At 39.4% G+C, this 21,939-nt stretch overlaps 1 protein-coding gene across 4 annotated transcripts; it reads left to right on the top strand.

Annotated features, from left to right (window-relative positions):
* Positions 1–21,643, top strand: LOC104606595 (uncharacterized). Of its 4 annotated transcripts, none has more exons than XM_010271884.2 (4): positions 1–613; positions 846–3,391; positions 3,490–3,633; positions 21,411–21,643. In XM_010271884.2, exon 2 carries the CDS (start codon positions 863–865, stop codon positions 3,182–3,184), a length of 2,322 nt encoding a protein of 773 aa, XP_010270186.1. In that variant the 5' UTR covers positions 1–613; positions 846–862; the 3' UTR covers positions 3,185–3,391; positions 3,490–3,633; positions 21,411–21,643. The 4 variants fall into 4 exon arrangements, with proteins under 4 accessions (XP_010270186.1, XP_088750810.1, XP_010270187.1 ...); XM_088894684.1 differs by having other exon boundaries at positions 1–424; XM_010271885.3 differs by having other exon boundaries at positions 1–3,391.
* Positions 21,644–21,939: the final 296 nt, after the last annotated feature.

Raw genomic sequence — 21,939 nt, forward strand, 5'->3', positions numbered from 1 at the left:
TTTGTTTTGACTTTTAAGTCATGGGACGAAAAACCTAAGGATGCGGTTGCTCAAAACCAGGAATGCAGGGTCTCACCAAAACCATGCGACCCCGGTGAGAAACGAAATTTTCATGTTTTTCTTTTCTCTGAACTCCATTAATGGCCGGTGAGAAGACACCACCGACCAGATCGCCATGGATTCCAATGACCACAGCGACGATTGATTGCTGTAAGAGACCTATTTTTGGGTACTTATCTTTTCTCTTCTCTCACTCTCAACAAACATAAGCCGATAAGCGTGGCCCCTCAATGTCCACGTTTGTTGGGCCGCCAAAACCTAAAGGCTCTAGCCCACCAATCGTGGTTTCACCATCGCCGGATCTGCAGAGCAACAACGACAACAGGGGCATCAAAACCTCTTTCGTTATATGATACCGCTACAGGTAACTCATGAATCCATATCGCCGGAAATGGTAAAGCCCCTCAAAACCCAATATCTTATTCATCTCCACAAGCACTGTTCTGCATTGGGTTCTCACCATTTTATCAGGTTTTCATCAGAACCAGACGTTTCTTCCGAATTCCATTTTTCGTCTCCCCCTCGGCAGGATTTCTCCAACTTAGTTTCTAAGGTCTGTGACATCTTACACCAGCTTCAGTGGCAACGCAGCCCTGAAATTAACCGTTTAAGTTCCAAACTGACGCCCCGTCACGTGGCCAGGATTCTGGAAATCCACAAGGACTCGCAATCGGCGCTTCAGTTTTTTTACTGGGTTTCTAAGAGACCTTCTTACAAACATAGTTTGGATTGTTTTGTTATCCTGCTAAATCGTCTTGTTCGTGATAGGCTCTTTGCTCCTGCAGATCATGTAAGGATACTGATGATCAAGACCTGTAGAAATGAGGAAGAGATGGCTAGGGTGATTAATTTTCTTGATGAGATCTGTGTCAAGGGATTTAGGTTTACACTATATACCTATAATACTCTACTGATTCAGTTGGGTAAGCTTGACATGGTTGGAGCTGCCCAAAATGTGTATAAACAGATGCTGAGCAGTGGGATAGAACCTAGTCTTTTAACGCTCAATACAATGATCAATATACTGTGCAAGAAGGGGAAGGTCCAAGAAGCCGAGTTGATTCTGAGTCGGATTTTTCAGTGCGATTTGTCCCCAGATGTTTTCACGTACACGTCTTTGATGCTTGGGCATTGCAGAAACCGTGATATAGATTCTGCTTTTGGGGTTTTTGATCGTATGATTAAAGAAGGTTGTGATCCAAACTCTGTGACATATTCTACTTTGATCAATGCACTCTGCAATGAAGGTAGGTTAGATGAGGCACTAGACCTGCTCGAAGAAATGGTTGAGAGAGGCATTGAACCTACAGACCATACATATACGGTCCCCCTTGCTTCACTGTGCAATGTTGGTCGTGTCAAGGAGGCATGTAACCTGGTGGCTGATATGAGGAGGAGGGGTTGTCGTCCAAATGTACATACTTATACCTCTCTAATCAGTGGATTGTCTCGATTAGGTGCAATTGAGGTGGCAATTGGATTGTTCCACAAGATGTTGATGGATGGATTGACTCCAAATACGGTTACATATAATGCCTTGATAAATGAGTTGTGTATGAGAGGAAGATTTGAATTTGCTCTCAAGATTTTTGATTGGATGGAGAGGCGTGGCTTGCCAAATACCCAAACATACAATGATATTATCAAGGGGTTTTGCTTACTGGGGAAGATTGAGAAGGCAATGGTACTACTTAGTAAAATGCTAAAGGTGGGTCCCTCTCCAACAGTGATAACATATAACATCCTTGTTAATGGATACTGCAAAAAAGGCAACATGAACAATGCAGTGAGGCTATTGGATTTGATAAAAGAGAATGGATTGGAACCAGATGAATGGACTTATACCGAACTTGTCTCGGGCTTCTGCAAGGTAGGCAAGTTGGATTCAGCTTCTAAGTTTTTCAACAAAATGGTTGAACAGGGATTAAGTCCAAACTTGGTCAGTTATAGTGCTTTAATAGATTGCCACTGTAAAGAGGGGAAGGTAGATATTGCCTTGGATTTGATGGAGAAGATGGAGCAAAATGGTTGCTTCCTAAATCTGGAAACCTACAATGCTCTCATCAATGGTTTGTGCAAAGCAAACAAGTTATCCATAGCAGAGAAACTCTGTAATAAGATGGTAGAGCAAGGATTGTCACCAAATGTCATTACATACACGACTTTGATTGATGGGCTATGCAAGAATGGTGGGACAAGCCTTGCATTTAAGGTTGTTGATGAAATGAAAAGGAGGAATTGCCAACCAAATCTTCATACCTACAGTTGTCTTATATATGGGTTATGTCAAGAAGGCAAGGCAGAAGAAGCAGAGATGTTAATTACAGAAATGGAAGGAAAAGGACTGGTTCCTGACAAGGTTACATATACCTCAATAATTGATGGTTTTGTTATGTTGGGTAGGCTAGATCATGCATTCTTGCTTCTGAGGAAGATGATTAATGTTGGTTGCAGACCTAACTATCGGACTTTTGGTGTGTTGATGAAAGGTTTGCAAAAAGAGCATCAGTTTCTTGCAGGGGAGGGTGTGGACATATGCAAAGCAATGAATAGCTGCCACTTAAATGATAAGGATGTTAATACTGAAATATTATGTCGCCTCTTAGTAAGATTGTCAGAATATGATTGTGAGCCTACAATTGATACCTACAGTACTCTAGTAGTTGGTTTATGCAGAGAAGGGAGACCCTTTGGGGCAGATGAGTTGGTTAGAAACATGACAGAGAAGGGTTTACACCCTAATGCAGAAATATGTAATTCTCTATTAGTTTTTTACTGTAAGAATTTGAAAGTGGATGCTGCTTTAGGCATATTAAACACAATGGTAGTTAGAGGTTTTGAGCCTCATTTATTTATTTATAGAGCATTGATCTGTGCTTTATGCAAAGTGAGCAGAACAAATGAAGCTCAATCTTTGTTCGAAGGCATGCTTGAGGGACAATGGAATCCTGATGAGATTGTTTGGACGGTCTTGATTGATGGGTTACTGAAGGAAGGGGAGTCAGAGGTGTGCATGAAGTTTCTCCATATTATGGAATCTAAGAGCTATGCCCTCAATTTTCAGACTTATGTAATCTTGGCTAGGGAAATGTCAAATCAAGACAGCTCTATTGAAAAAGATTGAATATCTGACAAGTTGAGTTTGAGAAGGGTATTCATCCATTAAGGTTCTGTACATGTTAATGGGTTAAAAAATCACATATCTCCTACAGAGACAGATGAAACCTGTCAAGACCACCAAAAATTTAATGATAATGGGTTTGTTCCTTTCTATCCACAAGATGTAAATTTAATTTTGAACATTGTATGCGGCTCCGCCATCTAATAAATGGTAAGCAGAATCATTTTTCCTTTTTACTAAGTGTCTATCTTTTTAAGTTTTAGCTCTCATGTCCTAATAAGGTTTGGACTTGTTTACTTTTGCTCCAGGTGAAAATGCTTAAGGTAATTGAAGTTTTTTTATTGCTTTTGTTTTGTGCCATTGCTTCAGTGCATGAAGGGGACAGTACTGGAATTTCTTAACTATGGAAAAGAGGGCAAAGTTTTGGCATATTGGCATGACAACTTGTTGAGGTACCATCTAAACATGAGTTATGTACTGCTAAACAAAGAAGATTGTTAGTTTATTACTTGTAATTTGCTTCTAAAATTTACATAAACAGAGATGTATGTGTAATTGTTAGAGTTAATGAAACCTGACTCTATGGCAAAGAAGGTTCTTCTAGACCACTATTCATATGTTAGTTGGTGCTCTCCTCTTCGAGTCAGAACAGTCTTCTTTCACTGAAGCCTACAGCTTCATATAAAATGATGAAACCATAAAAATACTTCTGGATCCCATGTCCAAGTCCTATCAAAATTTCATTAGGCTTAGGAAGATTAGAAAGCAGCAGCCTCAAAAACAAGGAACTAGAGAATCATCTATCAATCATTAAGTAGAACCTGAACTCTAGGCTTTAAACAACTGCTTGGAGACTTTCTTCATTGCAATTCTTGACGAGGAACAGCTCTATTACAAGTCTCTTGTTGCAGCAAGGATTATACAAGAATTGCATCTGTATGCCACTGTTCAATTTGCATTTTATTCCATTGATGGAGGGATAGAATTTTCTACTCCTTTCGATAGAGCTCATCCATATGATTGATTCACCATTTATTTTGTAATCACCATTAAAGTGTAGCTACTTCTATTTATCTCTTACTTTTTTGGCATCGACTTGGTTATTGGCTCTATTGTTGAAATTATTGTCCCACCATATCCTTGACATAAATAAAAACCACATTGATAAGCTCCTGGACGGGACTCCTTCCGTTCTCTTAATTATTTGAAGAACAAATAAAGATGGAAAAGAGAAGGGGGGGGGATCTCAACTCCCTGATCTGTTCTCATTTGAGCTTATTTATAGCTTTCTTGCATCAGGACTCATTCACACCAAATGCATGCACAGTCAATAACTAACAATTGATTGGGTAGCGTGGCTTCTTTATGTAGACTTATTTAATAAGAGGCTTGAAGAGATTGACTGCTCTTGGGCTCTCATCCCAACTTGCTCGAACTGCTAGGAATGGGCTTGGGCCATCTTCTCTTGGGCTGCTTCTCCTTTTAGACCTTGGTCCTTGTATTGTTTCACCCCCCTTAAGAACTTGTCTTCAAGGTTCGCATTGGGAAATTGGCTTTAAAGCTTCGAATAATCCTCGCAGGTGGAAGGCTACTCCAAGCAACTAGAGCATGCTTGATAGTCTTTTATCCCACCTTGATCTAGCGAATGCCTATCTGCTATGTCTCTACAAGAAGTTCTTCATCATCTAAAAATTTTCTAGGTAGTGTTGGGTAGGTTACTAGAGGAGGGCCCACACAAAGCTTTAGAAGAGAGACATGGAACATTAGGTGCAATTTTGAAGGAGGAAGGTCTAGACAATAAGCCACCTGTCCAACTTGTTTCACCACACGAAATGGACTGGGCTGGCTTCTGCCAAGCTCATTGAGGTAGTGATGACTGCTGATATGGTTGCAACTTGAGATATACCAGATCTTCGACATTAAATGTCTGCATTTTTGGTCTCATATATTGCCTTCATTCTTTGTTGGGCCCTATGTAAATGCATCTTGAGAGATTTCAGTAGAAAGCATAAATAAAGAAAAATAAGAGAAGTAAGAATAAAAAGATAGTAGAAAATTCTTGGAGAAGAAGAGGAAGAAGAAAGAAGTTGGGAGAAGAAAGGGGTGCCAAAAAGTGTTCTGACCACCCCACACATTAATATTTACATTAAAAGCTAAAGATGTGTACAATGACAATAATGCCCCCACTAAGGCAGCTGTAACTAGAACCACTAAAAATAAGTTGAAAAAAGGTGTTGTCCCAACAATAGATAATAATAAGAAGAAACATAACAAAACATAAGCTGTCAACAATTTCAATATGGTATCTCTTGTAGACAATTGGGTGCCCACTTCTGCCCCTGCTGACAATCCTTTTTCACAAGGTAGGATGCCTGGCAGTTCCATCCCATATAAGACAGTAAACGGTGTTGTGCCGGTTGACACCTGAAAGGAGGTGTTGTACCATATTCAGCCCACGATAGCCACTAGGCTCACTACTTGGGCTTTTCTCTAATCAAACATCTCAAATATGCTTCTAGTCAGTTCACTACTTCCGATTGTCCATCCATCTGTGGTTGGTAACTAGTAGTGTGCAATAGATCCACTCCTTGTGCTTTAAAGTAGGCTTCCCAAAAATGACTCACGAAAAGATCCCTGTTGGTCAAAATAGTGTTGGATGTGCCATGAAGCTTGGCTATCTCTTGAATGTAAGCACATGCCACCAACAGAGCTGTAAAGGGGGATGGAGAAGAGCAATAAAATAAGCATACTTGCTCAACCAATCCACCACCACCAACACTATGGGATTACCAGCCGATTTGAGCAGCCTGGTGATAAATAAAGTTCATGGTGATGTTATCCCGCACCTTTTTAGGAATTGGCAAGGGTTGCAACAATCCAGCTGGAACACTGAGTACTATACTTGTATTGTTGGCAAACATGACATTGAGCCACATAGTCCCAAACTATCTTCTTCATCCCTTTCCAATAGTAGTGTTGGGCTTGCTGTCTATAGGTGAGAACACTGGAATACCATGGAAGAGCTTCAATAACTCCTTATGGTAATCAGATTTGCTGGCTACTACCAAACAACCCTTTTGGGATAAGGTGGAGTCAACTACAACATATCCTGGATTTGTTGTAGGGTCTTTGGTGCATTGTGCTTGAATATGGGCCAAACCAAGATCTTGTTGGGCTTCAAGCTTCAGCTTATCTAGCAAAGGGTATTGAAGCCAAGACACACCCATCATATACAACTCATTCTGTGAAAGGGCACTTGCTACAACATTGGAGGGCCCGTGCTTGTACTCTATTTTAAAGCCATAACCAAGTAATTTGGAGGCTCACCTTTGTTGCTTCGGGCTCGAGATTCTTTGCTCCAATAAATGTTTAATGCTCCAATGATCCCTAAATACTACGAATGTGTTACCCAAAAGATAGGCCCACCACTTTTGGATGGCAAGCACGATGGCCATTAATCCCTTTTCATAGGTCGACTTTAATTGAGTTGTTATGTCAATGCTTTGCTGAAATAGGCCAATGGCGATCATTGTTGCATCAGGACTACCCTAATCCTTTTCCCGTATGCATTAGTTTCCACTATGAACTCCTTGGAAAATGTTGGTAATACTAGAGTGAGCGGGGATAGAGGTGTAAAACAGACCCTTCCTGCTGCCCACGCAAAGTGCGGGTTGTGTTGTGCTGGCCCGCGGGCCGTGCTGCCCTCCCTAGGGATAATTTGGGGGGTCAGCCTGGCACGGCCCACGACCCAAGTATGTGCGGGCCTAGGCCGTACCATGGGCCTGGGCCACAGGCCGTATCGTGGGCCTAGACCGGGCCAGACGAGACCGGATCTGCTCCTCACATAGAGCGCCTCACACGGGCCTCACATGCACATCTTACCATGCATTGGGAACATCTCCCACACTTATAAATTATTATTCACGGGAGATGTTCCCAATGCACGGTGGATGTGCATGTGAGGCGCCCAAGTGTGAGGAGCAAATCCCGTTCTGGGCCAGACTGTTCTTTTTTTTTTGTTTTTGACATTTTTTATTTTTATTTCTTTGCTAAGTAAAACTAAAATATTTAACTTTCCTTTGGGAACTATTTGAAAAAATAAGAAATCTAATAAAGAAATGAAAAAAATACTTAACCAAATAAGAAGTCAAAGAGACAAAGACTCAAAAGTGAATAACAAATTGGAAGAAAAATAGGAATTTATTTCATTTAAATTTGAATGATACAAAGCATACAATGGTTGGATGAATGAAATAAATTAATAAAAGATAAAAGATACAATATAGTTACAAATTGAAAATAAAAAATTACGTTATTAAAAAAATATCAAATAAATTAAATAAAATTAAAATAAAGTTTACAATAATTTGAAAAAATGCTATACAACTATTGAGTAAACAAAAAATATTGACTTCATCATTTTCTCCTATTTGCTCTTGACTTTGATCATTTGCTTTAGGTGAAACATCAGGTGTAGTGTCATGCCCTCTTTTGTCTTGTAATCCATCTTCAACATCCAACCAATCTTTAAAACAGATGCACATCTCTAGACTTTCATCATTCGTACAACTCTTGTCGTCTGGTACCCTAGTACCTACACTAAAACAAGACTCCGATGGAATTGTAGACACCAGAGGGGTTAGTAGATCACATGCTATGATGGCGAGAACTGGATAATTTTTTGCATGTTCACTCCAGGCCAAAATATCAAGATTATTTGTTCCCTCCAAAGTGAATGAAGAATCACCTAAAGTAGAAAAAATTGCTTGTAAATAAAAATTAAGTTCAGTAAATGAACTTGTTGCATGCTATGGTGGCGAGAACTGGATAATTTTTTGCATGTTCACTCCAAGCCAAAATATCAAGATTATTTGTTACCTCCAAAGTGAACGAAGAATCACCTAAAGTAGAAAAAATTGCTTGTAAATAAAAATTAAGTTCAGTAAATGAACTTGTTGACGTGGCAGTGGATTTCTACCTCTTATTAAATAAAAAAGTTTTTCTCTTCCACTACTGGACTCAAGTTTAGAAGTGGAAGATGTAGATATACAAGTTGTAGAATTTTTATTATTCTCTGTTACTTCAAATTCATATAAACTATACATTTCAAATAATAAACTATTAATTTCTTTTTTTTTATTTCCAATTTCAATATTCATATTTTCACAATATGTTTCAAGTAAAATATCTAAACCATCTTTCCTACTCCTAGGATCTAATATTGTAGCTAAGCAATAACGAGTTGAAATGTTTTTCCAATATTTTTTTAAATTTATTTTCCATTATATCAATAATACATTTAAATTGTGGATTCTTTCTATATTTTGCAAAACAATCACCAATCATCATTAATCAATAAGCTAAATTACAACTAGTTGGATGATAAATACCTGATAATTCATTAGTTGCATCATAAAAATGTTTTAAAAAATCTCTTATACAAATTGCCATTTCCCAATCTTCTTCAAATATAATATTTGTTGACACTTTTGCATTATAAAAATCACTAAGAATTTGTTTGTGAGAAATACAACTTTCTAACATAGCATAGGTAGAATTCCATCTATGTTTAACATCTAATGTAAAATGTTTATATTTTAAACCATAATTTTGACATAAATATTTAAAGTCTTGTTTTCTTGCACCAGAACTTTTAATATATATAATACAATTTTTAATTTTAGAAATATGAGTAGAAATAATATTTAAAGCATCCTGAATACATAAATTTAGGATGTGACATGCACATATGACATGAAATAATTTACCATTTAAACATGGTTTTAATTGAGATTTTAAAATATTTATTGCTAAATCATTATTACTAGCATTATCAAAACTAATAAAAAATAATTTATTGTCAATTCCATAAGCATGTAAAGTATTTAAAGTACTTGCAGCAATAGCTGGGCTAGAATGTGGCCATTCAAGCCTAGTAAAACTTAAAATTCTTTTATTTAAAAGCCAATTTTCATCAATAAAATGACTGGTAGCACAAATATAACTTATGTTAAATTTAGAAGTCCAAATATTAGAAGTAATTATAACCAAGGTTCAAAGTATTGATACGTATCAGCCTGTATCGACCGATACGTATCGTATCAGAGCCTTCCCAATACACCCCTACAGGGGGTGTTTTGGGTTGGCAATGGGTTGGCAAGTGGTTCAGGGGGTAGACCGGCCTTAAACCGGCCCCTCTGAACCAGATTAAAAAAAATTAAAAAAATAAAAATGAGTATCGATACAGCCCGATACGCCCTACTGGCGTATCACCTTATATCGATACTTAGAACCTTGATTGCAACTTTAGAATTAAGATCTGATAACATATAAATTAAATTTTGTTTATATGAATAAAAAATTTTTAAAGCATATGATCTAATAGTATTCCTAGAAACTTTTTCAAATTGTGGATTTACAAAATTACATAACCATTTTTCAAGTTTAGTATCTTTAGCTAACAAAAATGGTTGTTCAGCATGTACAATGTATTTTGCTAATTATTGCCTCATTTTTTCTTGAGAATATTTAAAAGTACCAAAACCCCCCGCCCGATTTGTGTTTGTGTTTCTGTTTCTCTCCATTCTTCTTCTTTCTCATGGGTGAGCAAATGTCTGCCCAAATGTCCAATACTACCCTTGCTACAATAGCTAAAGTCTTTCCTACATTTTTGGCAAACAACTCTTTTTCCCTTCCCTTGAACTTCCTCTACTTTAAATATTTTCCAAACTGGGCTAATCAACTTAGTGACCTTTTTCTTTCCCCTAGTATCAATACTAGGGGTGGAAGTTCCGTCAATATCAATAGCATCCATATCGATGCTAACACTACCATGCTGCGACTGAATATCATCGACATTGAACATGTTGGGGAATTGGTTTTGGGAGGAGCCGTCCATTTTTTTTTAATTCTAAAAAATTAAAAATTAATTTAATTGCACTTACTCGGATTGTTGATTTGGAATCCCAACTTGATTTCAATGGTTGAAGCCTTTCAACTCCAAGAGTCCAAGCTTCCCAAATTGCTAACTTGAGATACTTGAGCTGTTGAGCAAGCCTTCTTCTTATTGAAACTTCAATAAAGTTGGTGTGATGAGAATGGTGGAGGATAGGACTATTTATAGGAATTGAAAATAATTCAATTGCCCCAAATACCCTAAAAACTAGCAATTTTTTAGTTGTTGGGAGGGGTATTTTGGTCATTTTAAAGTTATTTATCACTTTACCCAAAATGCCCCCCAAATTGGCTATTATATAGTTGTCGGGGGCATTTGTGTCATTCTTTCTCCCCCCCAAAACCAAAACAATAAATACCCCCATATATAGCTGTTTATAGCTATTAGGGGGTATTTTTGTAAAAAAACCCTAGAAAACTGAATCGGGTGGGCTGAGTGTGGCTCGCTACGGGCCCGTGAGCTGCGCTATGCCGGTCCGTGACGGGCCATGCCCGCGTGCCGTGCCACAGGCTGGGCAGTGCCACCACATGGGCCGCGGGCAGCACGACATGCACAGTCTTGTTGTGCCATGCCAGCCCGTGGACTTGGAACCCCAGGCCCAACACGGCTTGGACCATCGTGCCGGGCTTGGAACGACCCTTGTGCTGGTTCGTGGGTGGCACAACCCGATTTACACCTCTAGGCGAGGAGGACACTGCATGCATGTGGGCCTAGAAGTAGGGGTGGATATGAATTGAGCTGAGCTGAGCGAAATATTAGACTATTTGGGCTCGACTTAGTAGAAAAGCATAAGGTTCGAGTTCAAGCTTGAGCTTGATTTGAGCTAGAAATACTAGTTTGAAATTCAGCTCAACTCAAAAGCTCATATGTTCGAGCTCGAGCTCGATAGTGAGCCAAGCCTACTTGAGCTTGAACTCAATACTTAAAACCACAAAGGCACATCAAAATTGATTGCTCTCATCAAATTAAGAACAATTTGCTTATTTAACATTTAAAACTAATATATATATTGGATTGCACCAATTGAGTTTTTCACGAGCCAAGCTTGAATGGCTTGTGAATAACTTGCTACGAATCCACCCTTACCTAGAAGGCTTGTTCAGCTTGTTCTCCCCATTCAAAAGAGTTAATAAGCAATTGTGTCAAGGGTGTAGTCAATACTCCATACCCCTTGATAAACTGGCGGCAATACCCAATTAAGCCAAGAAAACCTCGCAAGGCTTTCTGAGAAGTGGGCCGGGCCCAACTGGTTATGCCAGCTACCTTCTCAAGGTCTGTTTTTGCACTTTACCCCCCTCATATAATATGCCCTAGGTGCTGAATCTGGTCTGAGTCTTACAATGGAAGTCTGAAAAGGCTGGGATAGGCCTCACAAAGCATATGGTGGCCTCACCAAATATCAGCTTAAAACCTGATGACCTTGCCATCCCCTATGCTGAACTAATGCAATTTAAGAACAAATGCAGGGTTCAGGCAATACCTTCGCAAGGGTGGATGGCTAAGAAAGTAAGAAACTCAAGCGATGGAGAGATTAGGATTTAGGAGCCACCCTTGCTAATAGCACACTCACTATATTTGCTGCTGATTATAAAGGCCCAAAGAGAATTTGAGTCCATCATTCTCCAATGTCACTTACCAAGCAAGACAATATTCTTTTTCTCAATGTGGCCCAATCCCAAACCACCTTTCTTTGGCTCTATCTCCCAGTTGACTAGGTGATCCTTTTTCTTTCCTTCACTCCTATCCCACAAGAAGCTCCATTAAAGCTTTTCCAGGTAGTTTCTCACCTTAGTTGACACTTTAAACATCGATAGGAAATAAATGGGAAGAGTGAAGAGTCTTGCTTTCATCAAAGTGAGTCTACCCTCTTTTGAAAGATAGTTTTTCTTCCTAGTGTACAACCTCTTTTCCTTTCACGCTTTTCAATTACAAGGTCCTAGAAGCTAGTTTTTCTTTGGATTTCCTCACAAGGGCATCCCCAGATATTTGATAGACCACTGTTCGATGTTGCATCCAAATATATATTTTAGGTTATTCAGGAGTTGGTGAGGAGTGTTAATTCCAATGATGCTACTTTTCTCTAGATTTGTTTTCAGCCCAGTGACAGTTCCAAAGCATCTCAATATTCTTTTCAGGGTAAGGAGATATTCAGCTTTTGCCTCAAGGAAAAAAAAGCGTAATCAGTGTCCTGGGGATGGTATGCATACTTTTGAAATTTCTTTACTGATTCTAGAGTTGGAAATTCATGTGGGTTAAAAAAAATTTCTTGGATTGCCTCATGGTGGAAGTAGCTAAAATTCTTTTGTTCAAATAGCTATTGCCAAACATTTAAGGTGGAGTTCTAGATCCATGTCTTATTTCCATTTTTTTTTTGAAGGATAAAAAGGAAATTTTATTAAAACTGAGAAAGAAAGCAGTACATCTCAGAAAAATGGTTGTTTAGATGACAAACCAACTATATAACAAATTACACTGTAAATGACTCAAAATTACAGGGTTCAACTCTAGAGTACTCCAGAAATTCTCTATCAGATCTGACTTGTTCACTTGGTTTAATTCTGGAAGACTGAGAACCCAGGCTGCAATCGAATTGCTCACCCCAGCTAACAAGTATTTGACATTCCTTGCCTTGTCCTCAAAGATCCTTCTGTTTCTCTCTTTCTAGATGAACCAACATACAGCAAAAGGAATACAGCTCCACAAAATTTTGTCTTTCTTGCTTCCTCTGATTTTCGGCCATTTAGAAAATAACTCAGCTGGAACCATAGGATGAAAGACATTCTATCCAAACAGAAAGGAGAAAAACTTCCGCATGAAGTTTGCCACACTGCACGAGAAGAATAAATGGATGACTGTTTTTCCTCCTGATTATACATAAAACAGCAATTTGCTAGCTGCAAGCCTCTGGGTTTCAAGTGATCATAGGTTAAAATACTGTCATGTGCCACCAGCCAAGCAAAAGATTCCATCCTTGGGGGTATTGGGTTGCCCCACAGTCCTTCTACCTGATCTGAATTCCTGCCGTCTCTCAGTAAAATCTTATAGAAGGATTTTACTGAGAATCTTCCTTCTCTGCACTCTTTCCACCATAAGCCATCTGCTGCACCTCTAGAGATATTTATATCTTCTAACTTCTAACTTCTCCAATAACATAATGCATTCTTCCACTTCTTGGTCCAACAAAGGTCTTCTGAACTTTGGGTTCCAAATCACTTTATCCCCTCTCCACTCGTAGTACTGCTCAATGGAAACTTGATGATCTGTCAACTTGTAAAGTCTAGGACACACCACACACAACTTTCCCATCCCAAGCCACTCATCTTCCCAAAACCTTACCCTAAGGCCTTCCCCCACTTTGAACTTCACTAAGCCTCTGAACTCTTGATTGAAACTCATTATTCCTTTCCACACACTTACCCCATAGGAACTTCTTACCTCCCTAGATTCCCACCCAAACCTCACCACTCCACATTTTCCTACCACCACTCTCCACAAAGCTTCCCTCTCACCATCTTGCCCAAACCTCCACAACCATTTCCCTAAGAGTGCTTTGTTAATTAATTTCACCCTTCTCAACCCTAAACCTCCTCCCTCCTTTTCTCAATTTTCCTTGCCACTTCATTGGGAACTTTTAATAGAGAAAGATAATATGTTGGTATTGCTAGACAGAGCACTCTTTATGAGTGTGATTCTCCCACCCAAAGATAATTTCTTGGCTTTCCAACTATCTAGCCTCTTCTCCGCCCTTTCTATTAAAGGTCTCCAGATACTGCTTGCTGTTGTTTTTGCTCCCACTGGCAGTCCAAGATAAGTGAAAGGTAGCTCCCCTACTTTACATTCCAGCACCTCTGCATATTGCCTCACTTGCTCCACACTTAGGTTCCCCACTCCTATCAGTAGACTTTTTTCCAGATTCACCTTCAGACCCGTCAACATCTCAAATTTGGCTAAAATAGCCCTAAGATTCAGCACTTGATTTGCTGAGGTGTCTAAGAATATTAATGTATCATCAGCGTATTGTAGGTGGGAGGTACTTGGGCTTTCATTTCCAACTTTAAAGCTTTCTAACCATCTTCTCGGTACTCCTCTCTTAATGAACAGATTTAGGGCTTCCATGACTATTACAAACAGCAGAGGAGAAAGTGGGTCCCCTTGCCTCAGCCCTCTAGAGGCTTGGAAAAATTCTGATGACACCCCATTGATTAACAGTGAGAAAGAGGCTGATGATATGCACCCATATATCCACCCTCTCCACATCTCTCTGAACCCCATCAACCTTTGCATTTCCTCCAAGAATCCCCATTGAACATGATTGCAAGCCTTTTCAATGTCTAGCTTGCACACTAAACCTGGCCTTCCACTTCTTAATCTTGAGTCTATACATTCACTGGCCACCAGCACTCCATCCAAAATTTGCATCCCCTCTACAAAAGCCATCTGAGTTTCCCCTGTCACCTGAATTACTTTTCTCAGTCTTCCTGCCAGCACTTTAGCCAATAATTTATTGGAGCTGCTTATCAAACTAATCGATCTGAAGTCTTTTATGTTCACAGCCCCACTTTTTTTCTGTAACAATGAGATGAATGTAGCATTTGCCCTCCTGTCAAGAGTTTTGGATTTCCAAAACTCCTTGTACATCTGCATAAAGTGCTCTTGCAAAAAGTACCAGCAACTTTTGATGAAATTAAAGTTGAAACCATCAGGCCCTGGTGCTTTGTCACCATTTATTTTTTTTCAGATCCTCCTTTACCTCTCCAACTTCGAGATCCCTATCTAACCAACCTGCTGAATGTTGTTTAGCTGATTTGGTGCTGCTAATATCTGATTATCAATCTTCTTTTTCTCTTGGAAGTTTCAATTTCATAGAATTACTTCTCTAAGCATTTGCTAGACCTGTTTAAATGGACTATTAACTATGAGGTTAGTCCATCTGAGGAGCAAAATCAAAATATGTTAGTCGTTAGATAGCAGGACAGATTTTCAGGGTAAGACCTCCCACTTCTTCTTCTTGGTCTAGACCAACCAGGGGACTAGGCAGACATTGGGCATGAAGTTAAGGTTGGCAGGCATATCCTGCAAGCGAAGTGCTGCTGTGCTGGTGGGAGGACAAGAGTATGCTAATCGAGTGGGGATGGCCTCTTCTCAGTTAAATCCTTTGCTTGTGGTCTAAGTGGCTCAAGGGTGTCTGGTTGTCCAGTGAAGGGAATCTAGTGCCCTATTCCTCGGTTTAAAATGTCCCTAATTTCCCTAATATTTCCATGACATATTTCCATTTCCATGGGTAGCGACATGAAATTTGACTGGAATCGGCATATTCCCCAGTTAACACTACCGGCACTATGTGGAGTATAAGAGATAGTTTTCATGACATGCATATTCCCCAGTGAAAACTACCAGCACTATATGGAGTACAAGAGATAGTATTATAACATAAGTTGGTGATAATATTGTAGATATGAGGAGCAACAATGTTATTGCCTGCCTGACTTACATGATTACCACTTTGAGCTAACTAAATATTCATTTCAAGCAATGCTTTAAAACACTGAGGTGTGACGCGAGGCTTTCCACTACCTAGAGGCATGAGGCGTAGTTCAGAACATAAGAGGCATAAGCCTTCCGAGTACAAAGAGGTATAAGCCTCCTTAAGAGGAGGGGGCATGAGGAGGAAGAAGAGAAAGAAAAATCTCATTTTTCTTTATTTTAACAAAAGTCTTATGTTAAGAAAAATGAAGATGCATAGCACTAGTTGAGGGGGGGGGGTCTTTCTTTCCCCTTATCTTCCCTTCCCTTCCCTTTCCTTTTCTTATCTTTCTTTCTGTTTCTTCCCCTTCCCTTTCTTTTCCTTTCTCCTCCTTTCCTTTTTTTTTTTTCTTTTTCTTTTTTCTGTCTTTTTACATGAGGTGTGCATGAGGCATACACCTCATGAAAAAAGCGTATGAGGTGTGCATGAGGCGTACACCTCATGAAAAAAGCGTATGAGGTGTACACCTCTTACACCTAAGGCATACGCCTCAGAGGTGTCAGCACCTCTAGCATACACATTAGGGCATTTTGGGGGCACCTTGATTGGAGGTGCGCTTCCAGGCATATGCCTCCCACTGCCTTTTAAAACACTGATTTCAAGTATGAAGTTAAATATTAGTTTTTCTTTGTGTAATAGATTATTTAGTTGATATTCATAAAAAAATAGATTATTTAGTTGATCTATTAGAACCATCTACATTTTCTGTTAGTTAAAGTTTGGTTTAACTCATTCTATCATGAAGCTCTGAATCTTAAGGTTTACAGGGCAACTCCTGAACATATTGTTTTGTCTATAACCTTAGTTAGCTTTGTTTAGTGGTTTGGAACAAGATAATAATTTAAAAGGGTGTGCCTATGCTTCTTTTTTTCATTTCATAAAATACCATTCTATATTTTGCATATTTACAATATTTCCATATGATATTTCCGACATGTTTCTTGTATCTGGATGATCCACGTTTCCACCTACACCGACATTTTAAACCTTGATTCCTCCCTCAAAAATCAACTTCTTAGTGTGGGCTATTGCTCTTGACAAGTGCCTTACCAAAAGCAACCTGGTTCAGAGGGGTATTTCCCTTTAAAATCTCAGCTGTGGTTTATGTGGTTGGATAGATGAATCGGTTGACCATCTGCACATTCATTGCCCGGTCTCTTGTGTGATCTGGTTCCACTTTATCAGAGCTGCTGGGGTAAATTGGGTGATGCCTGGCTTGGTGAAGGATGTGTTAAGAAGTTGATGCTTATTGGGTCTCTCTAAGGGCTTATTCATTTCCTCTTAATTCTTATCTCTTAAGAGGAATCTTTTAACTTTAAGAGAAAAATGGTTGTTCGTTTCCTCTTATCTCTTATCTCTTAAAGTGCAATCATACAACTTTTTGTTTTTCAATGATATTCCCAAAAAGACAAACAAAAATTCTCATATATGGGGTCAAAATGGATATTTGATCATTTTCAGAATTCACAACAACATTCTCTGCATTTAAAGTTCAGAGGAAAGAAAAGTTCAATACCAACATACCTCTTAATGTAATTATTGCACTTTCAGATGTCAGACTTCAGAGCAAACGAATAGGACCTAAGAAAGGCAAATGCATTTGGAAATCAATCCCTGCCGCAGTGATTGGTTCCACTTTCTCAGTGCTTTCTGTTAGGAAGTGTTTCATGGCTGTATTAATACCTGTGGCTTGCTTCAAAGAAAAAGACCAACTTGGTGTTTGTCCCCCAACTGGTGCGTTATGTGCAAGTTAAGTTGTGAAATTGCCTTTCATCTCCTAATCTCTTGTCCTCTTGTTAGCTTTATTTGAAATTGGTTTTCCTCCCTCTTTGGATGCTTTTGGTCTCCTCCTGGCAGGTTGGAAGGATTGTTTAGCCCTTCTGTTTTTAGTTGTACTAAAAGGAGGGGCAGGATCTTGGGGAGATGTATGAGAGCAACGGTGCTATGGACAGTTTAGGAGGAAAGAAATTCAAGAATATTTGAAGAAAGAGAAAGGAGCAAGGAAGCCTTGGTGGAAATCATAACCTTAAGAGTGGCACAACAGGCAAAAACATGCTGAGATGTGGTCACCCCCATTATGTGGCTGGAAGAAACTGAATTTTGATGGGAGTTGTTTGGGTAACCCAGGCCCCTTAGGCATTGGGTGGGGGGTGGGGTAATTAGGGATGAGGAAGGAAACATCATAGCCCTGTACTCCAGGCCTGCTAAACAGGGTGATGTGACAAGATCAGAACTGTAGCTGTAGTATATGGGGTCGAGAGGGCAAAGGAATTGGGAATTGATAATCTAGTCATTGAGGGTGATTTGAGAACTGTTGTCAAATGGCTGAAGAAAGGGGAGGGGGTGACATGGGACCTGAGGAATGACTTCAGGCCATTTAAATGGTTAGCAAAGGACATGACTATCAGACTTAAGTGGGTGAGAAGAACTGCCAACAGCTTGGTAAATGGTCTAGCTAAGCAAGGGGTACAAAGAACTCAATTGTATTTGGCTCACTTGTAATTTCTGGGTGGGGTCAGCTTTTCTATAGCTGTGTTTTTCTTCTCTTTTCACAACCTCTTGTTGTATTCATGCCTATTTTTTATTAATGAAATCACTAGCAGAGGGGGCGCTGCGTTGCAGGGGTTCGCTCATAAACTATCAGGCTCGAGCTTGATTCAAATTAGAGACTTGAGCTCAAGCTCGAGCTCGGCTCAAGTCAAAAGCTCGGAAGTTCAAGCTCGGCTACCTTTGATTGCAGGTCTCTCAAGCAGCCGAGGTCTCCCTCAATTGCCGAGGTGCCAAATTGAGGTCTCCCTCATTTGTTGAAGTTTTGAGCTGAAGTTTCCCTAGTAGGCGAGGTGTCAAGCTAAGGTCTCCCTTAGTTGACAAGGTGCCGAGCTGAGGTCTCCCTTAGTGGTCGAGGTGTTATCTAGCTCGAGCTCGATTCAAATTAGAGACTTGAGCTTGAGCTCTGAAGTTTGAGCTTGAGCTCTGAAATTTGAGCTCGGCTTGGTTCAAACTCAATTACCTTTGATTGTAGATTCCCTAGTAGCCAAGATGCCAAGCTGAGGTCTCCCTCAGTTGGATAGAGAGTGGCATTCTTGTAATTTATGAGAGAGAGAGATGGCATTCTTGTAATTTGTAAGAAAAAGAGAGTGGCATTCTTGTAATTTGAAAGAAAAAAGCAAGAGAGAAAGAGTTAGTAGGAGAGAGTGACATTCTTGTAATTTGAAAGAAAAAAAGGAAAAGAGAGAGAGTTGGTAGAGAGTGGCATTCTTGTAATATCTATGAAAAAAAGGCAAAAAATATTGTTAGATTCCATTTCCCTCATCCTTGGGCCTTCTTACGTACACATTTCAGCTTAATATAGCAAAGGGGGCCATGCGTTGTGGGGGCTCACTCATAACTATCAAGCTTGAGCTTGATTCGAATTAGAGACTTGAGCTCGAACTCGAGCTTGGCTCGAGTCAAAAGTTTGAGCTTGGTTACCTTTGATTGCAGGTCTCTCAAGCAGATGAGGTGTTGAGCCAAGGTCTCCCTTAATTGTTGAGGTGCCAAACCAAGGTCTCCCTCAGCTACTAAAGTATTGAGTTGAGGTTTCCCTAGCAGACGAGGTGTCGAGCTAAGGTCTCCCTTAGTTGACAAGGTGCCGAGTTGAGGTCTCCCTTAGTTGTCGAGGTTCTGAGCCAAGATCTCCCTTAGTGATTGAGGTGCCGAGCCGAGGTCTCCCTCAGTGGTTGAGGTTTCGTCTAGCTCGAGCTCAATTCGAATTATAGACTTCAGCTTGAGCTCAGAAGTTCGAGCTCGGCTCGACTCGACTCGAACTCAACTACCTTTGATTGCAGGTCCCCTAGCAACCGAGATGCTATGCTGAGGTCTCCCTCAATTGAAGAGAGAGTGGCATTCTTGTAATTTATGTGTGTGAGAGATGGCATTCTTGTAATTTGTGTGAGAGAGTGGCATTCTTGTAATTTGAAAGAAAAAAAGCAAAGAGAGAGAGAGTTGGTAGAGAGTGGCATTCTTGTAATTTCTATGAAAAAAAGGCAAAAAATACTGTTAGATTCCATTTCCCTCATCCTCAGGCCTTCTTACGTACACATTTCAGCTTAATATATTTATATTTATATGGATTTCTGTGTTTCTGATAAAAAGAAATAGAAGTAGAAATCCTGAGGAGCTGATTAGTCTCACTGTGGGTAGATTGGGGTTCCGGGTTTCAGTTGTAAATGAGTTCAGAAATCAGAACATGTTCCAGATTTTGAACATGTCAAGTCTGTGGGAAATGCGACTCATTTTTTCCAGTTGGGGGTGTCCTGTGTTCCCCTTCCGGGTGTATGTTGTGTCTTTTCTGCAACAAAGTTACTTTACCTTCTTCCCAAAAAAAAGTCTTGCCTGGATGTGACAAGGCCTATATCTGGACCTGGGCAGGGCCTGCTAGGCCACACCCAATTGCCACTCCCACTTCCCCTCATTCGAGCCTTTCAAAATGTTCGGAATGCAGAGCAGCACTCTTCTCTTGTCAAATATTAATAAAATATCTTCGATGATGTTGATGAGGAAAAAAGAAAAGAAAAAGAAAAAAACTGAAAACGTATCCACACTTGATGCTATAGCACAATGTTGAGAGTTTATTTCTACCATGTTTATGTAGCCATGGCCCAACCACATCAGGAGTGAGGGCCAGAAGGCCCAGAACCACCAAAATGAGGAGTTTTGACTAGTCAGTAAGATGGTTGGGTTCTCCAATCAAGGCTGGTGGAAGGGGGTTTTGGTTGATTTCTAGCGGTGCTAGGCACATTCCATTCAGTGTTATATATATATATATATTCATGACTGATATAAAATGGAACCTTCTAGTTAAGATGCTGACTTTCAAACCTTAAACACTTGTTTGCAGACTTTCTTTGAGAGGGAATGGCTGAAATTCAGTGGTTTGATGCAAATATGGTGTCTCCAGAACTTTTTGTACCACAAGACACCTGAATTCATGTTTTTATGACTCATGAAATAAACAATCTGATTAGCTGTTATCCTGGCTTTCTTATGTTTTAACTGTGTTCCGCACTTGAACAGTTGACAATCTTAAGTGAATTCTATTCTACTTGTGGTGGATGTTAACACTATGGATGTTTGTGTGGTGCATTACTGCACTTGCTAGAGGACAGGCCTACCACCAAAGGCCCATGCAGAAGATCGTTGTTTTTTTTTTCCCTTCTCATCTTTCTTTCTTTCTGTATTACTACCACTGATTTTGGAATTGCTGCACCTAGCCATCCAAGAAATTTTATTTGTCTGGTTGATAAAAGGAAAAGGCTTGACTCTTACCATGAGATCATATTGACTAGTTGGATATCCAAAACTTGTGGTCAAAATGATTCTTTTTTTTTGGTTAAAATGATTCATTCCATAGGAAACAGTTATTCACAGGGATCATACACCATGATTGGTGAAGCATACCCACCTTGTATGCGTGTAATTATGGTATATATGGATTGTAAAGATAGTCCATAGACAAAGGGATCTCTTAAATGACGACTAGTTGAACAATGAGTCCTGCTTACTTTCTTTTGTCTTGTCAACCATGTTCTTTATGCATGTCAACTTGACAAGTTTTGTCTATAATAGCTTGTGTACCTTCACTTTTCTTTTTTGATCAGTTTGTGTACCATCGCTTTAGCAACTGCACAGTCTGCACTTTACTTGATTTCTTTTTATACATAGCAATGAATATGGAATGACAATGACATTTATTACACCCTATCTTGCAGGACTGGATTTGATTTTGATACATCCATTGCATTATAGGAGATTAAAATTCTTCTTGGCCACCTTAAAGGATTGATTTTCATACAATGCCCGGAATTGAATTAAATGGCTAGCTGCTCAGGAGCTACGAGCACAAGTTATCCATTTTATACCATTTTTTCATTCATTTCACTATTAATGATAATATTGTTCATATATTCCTTTAATCCAAATAATAATTTACTTACATCATGCAGACGCCATCTGTATATTTCATGATTCATCTCTTGATTTTAAATTCGGGATTGCAACTTTAACCTTTTGTCCGAAAGAAAAGATTCTCTTTTTTGGCAAAAAAGGGAAAGTTCATATTAACATATTAAAAGTCTACACCCAGTTCATTCAGAGGAAGTTGAAACCTCCTCTCAATTCCTTCCCTGCATACTCTATATTCTATGCTATGAGCTATAGAATTATATTCTGTTTCCTTTATCTTACACGTGACAAAACCTTGTACCAGACTTATAAGATGATCCCTAAACATCTTTTGTG

Source organism: Nelumbo nucifera, chromosome 1, assembly GCF_055504915.1.
Source record: "Nelumbo nucifera cultivar China Antique chromosome 1, China Antique-T2T, whole genome shotgun sequence".
In the NCBI taxonomy this organism is placed as follows: Eukaryota; Viridiplantae; Streptophyta; class Magnoliopsida; order Proteales; family Nelumbonaceae; genus Nelumbo; species Nelumbo nucifera.

Excerpts from the sequence above, each read along its gene's own strand:
- LOC104606595 (XM_010271885.3), top strand. The coding sequence starts at position 410 with ATGATACCGCTACAGGTAACTCATGAATCCATATCGCCGGAAATGGTA.